Genomic DNA, 5,000 nt, shown 5'->3' with positions numbered 1-5,000 from the left:
TTCGTAATGCAACAATTTAAATACTGTAACTCCGGCAACCCGTCATCCTCCCCCTCCGCCCTCCCCCCCCCCCCCCCCCCTCCCCGTCCCCCTTAATGATCGCACACAAACTCATGTCCCCAATAGGGCGAAGTTAACTGTGAGGACATTACATACTAATGTATCGATTGAACACTGAATTTCCCTTATTTGAGCCATGTGACGACAGGGTTCGACACACACAGAAATCACATTTAGGCGGTTAGCCAAGACTGAAAAAGAGGGCATGTTGGTGTGCGTTCGATTGAGAGAAAAAAAGAAGGAATTGTAACTAAACTCGATCGTTACATAAATGTAATTTGTATGTTTGACCAAAAATGGCTGAGTGGTAACGCACTTGCGCTCGGAAGCGAGAGGTTGCGAGTTCGACCCTGGGTCAGGGCGTTAGCAATTTTCTCCCCCCATTCCTAACCTAGGTGGTGGGTTCAAGTGCTAGTCTTTCGGATGAGACGAAAAACCGAGGTCCCTTCGTGTACACTACATTGGGGTGTGCACGTTAAAGATCCCACGATTGACAAAAGGGTCTTTCCTGGCAAAATTGTAGAGGCATAGATAAAAATGTCCATCAAATACCCGTGTGACTTGGAATAAAGGCCGTGAAAGGTGAATGCTCGCCCTAATAGGCTTGAGGTTTGCTGGTCGATGTGAATGCGTTATATATTAGCAACGACATACTGACTGCACTCGACAACAACGACGTCTGCCTTCTCTCTCTGCTGGACCTGAGCGCGGCATTTGACACTATTGATCATGCCGTGCTCTTGTCCCGCCTTCAAAACTCTTTTGGCATTTCTCAGTCTGTCCTTTCTTGGTTTCAGTCCTATCTCACCGATCGCTACCAGTCTGTCTCTGTGAACGGCCTATCTTCTTCTGCTTCTCCTCTACAGTACGGTGTGCCCCAGGGCTCCGTCCTGGGGCCTATTTTGTTCGTCCTTTACACCCAACCCATCCCTTCAATTGCCGCTCACCACTTTCTCTCTCACCACAGCTTCTCCGACGACAACCAACTCTATCTCTCTGGACCTATCTCTGACCTCCCTCGCCTCATTGCCTCCACCCAGTCTTGTATCACCGACCTCAAGGCGTGGATGGACCTGAATAAGCTGAAGCTTAATGAGGAGAAAACCGAAATGATTCTTGTCTCTCCTAAAAAACATCTCAATCATCCTTCTCTTCCCTCGTCTGTCGATCTCAATGGTTCTTCTATTGCTCTTTCTCCTGCTGTCCGCAACCTAGGTGTCACTCTTGACCAGTCCCTGTCCTTCCATCAGCATGTTGCCAATGTCTGTCGCACTTGCTTCTTTGAAATCCGCCGCATCTCCTCCATCCGTCATCTCCTCACTGAGGATGCCACTAAAACTCTGCTCTGCGCCTTTGTCCTATCCCGACTCGATTATTGCAATTCCATTCTATCTGGCTCTCCCAACTACATCATCGAAAAGCTTCAGCGTGTTCAGAATCATGCCGCCCGCCTCATCTTTCGTTCTTCCAAGCATGACCACATCACCCCTCTTCTTCAAACCCTACACTGGCTGCCTGTTCAACAGAGGATTCAGTTCAAGATCTCCACACTCTGCTTCAGAAACTTTGATCTATCGTCCCCTAGCTATCTTTCTGACCTTCTTGATGTCTACTCCCCCTCTCGCTCCCTAAGATCCTCCGCAGACACCCGCCTTTTTAGGATACCATCAGCACGCACCAAAACATATGGCCAGCGCACCTTCTCCTACCAGGCCCCATCCATCTGGAACCAACTCCCGCATTCACTCAGGCACTCCACATCTATGCAATCATTCAAAACCTCACTCAAAACACACCTCTTCCCTCACTAGTCCGTTAATGACCACACATCACCCTCTCCTGCTGGTCCTTGATCTGTCTCTTTCTTTCTCCTTCTTCTTCCCTTTCCAGCTCTATTCTTCTTCTCTCAACAAACTTTATGTATCCAATACTTTATTTATTTATTTACGGCTGTTTTTCCGTCTAGAATGCATGTGCCTGTAGTTGGTATGAGTGAGTGCGTCGCGTTCTCGCTGTGCGCCTGTCTGCGAGTGTATGAGTCCTTGTCGATTTGTGTTTCGTATAATGTTCTTATGTATTTTATATTTTGTAAGCGCCTAGGGCTATATTTAGATTAGGCGCACAAATGTTCATAATAATAATAATAATAATATTGTGTAAAAAAATTCCATCTCACACGGCATTAATAGGTAACATGCGCCTTGAGTCGCCTTGTGTGGTGAGATATGTGCGCGATATAAATTCTCGTAAATAAAATAAATAAATAAATAAATATGACATTTTACACAGATCTCGACAGTCAATGTTCACCTCGACCGCGCGACCAGTGCACAACTGTCCTATTTTGGTCAAACATACAGATAACATATCAAGTCAGTCAATGTTTCCCTTTCTGTTTGTCTCGCCACAGTGGTTCGCAATGTCAACACCTGCGCTGCACCTGCAACAACTCAAAGACACGTCCATCCCGTGCGGTTCTGAAGAAATGCTGGACGCAGTTCTGGCCATACTGGAGCCACAGGGAGGCATCTTCGTAGGACAAGGCGTCATCTTGGCACGTGCACCCACAGACTTCAACACAGTCTCTCTCGCTACCCACTTCTCGGACTCACCGGACAAAACCCGTGGTGTTTTATACGCCAATCGACGCTTCCCAGACCCAGATACAAGACTTCAGCTGCTGGAGTTGATTTTATCCTCGCCTGCAAGCTGCGTGTCCGAAGACGACTACAACCAAGACATCGAAGAGGACCCTTTCTGCATCAGCCTCAGCGACTCGGTTCTCTACCCGAAAGACATCATGTTCAGCGAGACCCGTTTTGCTCAGCTGGCTCGCTGGCTGTTCTACGGTAAACGAGCTCCTGTGGTGATAAAGAAGGACCCTGACAACCTGATACCCAGGATCAGTCACTACATCAAGCTGAGTGGACAGAACGAATACTCCAGCGAGCTCAACTTCAACCATTTCCTGAACATGCTGAGCGCTCTTTATATTGGTGGATTTCGTCACGTGTACCTGCACGCGGAGGAAGAACCACGGGGTCAGTGGTGGGAGGAGTTACAGAGCGAGAGCGTCACGTGGGTCAAGATTGAACCCATCGACACCGTCTTCAGGCAGGATATACGTCAGAAGGCCCATGTCTCTGACGTCATAAGGTGAGAAGAAGTGGTCAGTCATCATCATCATCATCGTCATCATCATCATCATCATCATCATCATCATCATCATCATCATCTTTTTAACCATCGCGTAGAGAAGAAAGGATATGTGTGCATTTATTGAATGGCGTGCCAAAAACAAAAGCAACTCAGATGAAAATGACAAAGAAGAAGGCATGTTTTGTCAATTGGAAGTGTGTGTGTGTGTGTGTGTGTGGGGGGGGGTAGAAGGTTGCGAGGGGCTTACCAAAATAGGTTATACAATTGAACGTGCTAACGAAGACAATCAGTAATTCCATCCCTATCGTTTCCCCTTTCGTCAGATATCTGATCCTCTACAAATATGGCGGGGCTTACCAAGACTTCGACGTCACGTGGGTGTCTCACGTGAACGACTCTCTTCTTGCGTGTCCTTTCGTACACGCTTTTGATTGGGTCATCAACGGAGAGTGGCCCGAATACATTAACAATGGCGTCATGTTTTCTCGCCGACACTCTGACTGGCTTCGACTGTTCATTGAAACCCTGAAAGAATACAGGGACGAGGAGTGGAATTTCAACTCTGGTCTCGTACCTTACAAAATGTTCGAGAAGCATCCTGATCTTGTCTGTCTGGATCGACATGTACAGGTGAGTATTATGGCTCTTACGAGTACGCACGGAAAAGATCCTGCAATCCATGTCAGAGTTCCGTGAGCTAGAGAAACACACACTGAACAGAGCTGGTGCTAGTAGGCCCTTTCTTCTATGCAGGTACTGTGCCATGGAGGTTTCTGCTACCCACCTTGGCATGGAGATTACAGACGATCGTGGTATAACTCCGAACCTACCTCTCCGTTTTTTTCTCGGGGCCTTTACGCCATTCATACGACAGAACCAAAACTCATTCCTTCTCTCCAGTCACCGCAAAGCTTGAAAGTAGCAACGGACACTTTCGGTCAATGTTAATAAAATGTGGCAAAAGCTACCTCCTTCAATAAAATTATGAATGTGTATGGGTGTTTTCTCTTTCGGTATCGCAAACAGTGTGGCAAGAATCTTTATCTACAGTACAAACTCCCACTAACGACATTGAAATCGGTCGTAAAAAGGAGGGGTCTGTATTGGAATTTTCGGAGGTATCATTTTTTCACAGAGGAGGCAACTGTTGAGGGGGAGTTCATCTGTAGTCATCTGCGTAAGGTGTAAAATCTTTCCGCGTGCTAGATTTCCTTCTTATTTTGGTTAAAGGCACAGTAAACCTCCCGTAAACCATCACAGATACGGTCAGGCTTTTACACACAGTAAAAACACCCTTTCATTTAAACACTCACCGATTGAGAACATCCTAGGTGCCCTCCGTAAAGACTGAGCGAACAATTTTCAAAGAATTTATTTTTGCGTGGTTTATCTTACCCCCCCCCCCCCCCCCCAAAAAAAAATCTTACCCCTGAGCCATCGTGAACCCGTGTGATCCAGTTTCCCTTTTTCCCAATGTAGTCGTCAGTTAGTCATTTGAATGCGACTACAATAGCACGTTTTTACTATGCACGAAACTGACAAACGGCTGTGGTTCACCATCTTGAACACAAGGCCAGTACTGTAACTGTAGTTACAGTACTGGCCTTGTGTTCAAGGTGGTGGTTCACAAGAACTCTAGTGATGGCTTTTGACTGTTGAGAGGAACGGCGATATGCATAAACCGTCGTCTGCTACGACCCTTGCGTGACCCTGCTTCCGGGCTTTTCTTTTTTCAAACTTTCACAACTTCGAATTGTACTGATCTTGTCTTGATGAAAAAA

The 5,000-nt window shown here is 46.7% G+C and overlaps 1 protein-coding gene across 2 annotated transcripts in view; it reads left to right on the top strand.

Annotated features, from left to right (window-relative positions):
- The window catches only part of LOC138947565 (uncharacterized), a 9,164-nt gene that overhangs the window by 2,791 nt on the left and 1,373 nt on the right, over nucleotides 1-5,000 (top strand). Inside the window, exons 4-5 of one of the 2 annotated variants that reach the window (XM_070319053.1) lie at nucleotides 2,471-3,216; nucleotides 3,543-3,849. In XM_070319053.1, the coding sequence (XP_070175154.1) occupies nucleotides 2,471-3,216; nucleotides 3,543-3,849 (1,053 nt within the window). The remainder of the gene's footprint in view (nucleotides 1-2,470; nucleotides 3,217-3,542; nucleotides 3,850-5,000) is intronic. The other variant, XM_070319054.1, reaches the window with a different exon arrangement.

Source organism: Littorina saxatilis, linkage group LG14 (genome assembly GCF_037325665.1).
Source record: "Littorina saxatilis isolate snail1 linkage group LG14, US_GU_Lsax_2.0, whole genome shotgun sequence".
Classification (NCBI taxonomy): Eukaryota; Metazoa; Mollusca; class Gastropoda; order Littorinimorpha; family Littorinidae; genus Littorina; species Littorina saxatilis.
The sequence above is the reverse complement of the archived record's forward strand: the minus strand, read 5'-3'. Positions and strand labels throughout refer to the sequence as shown.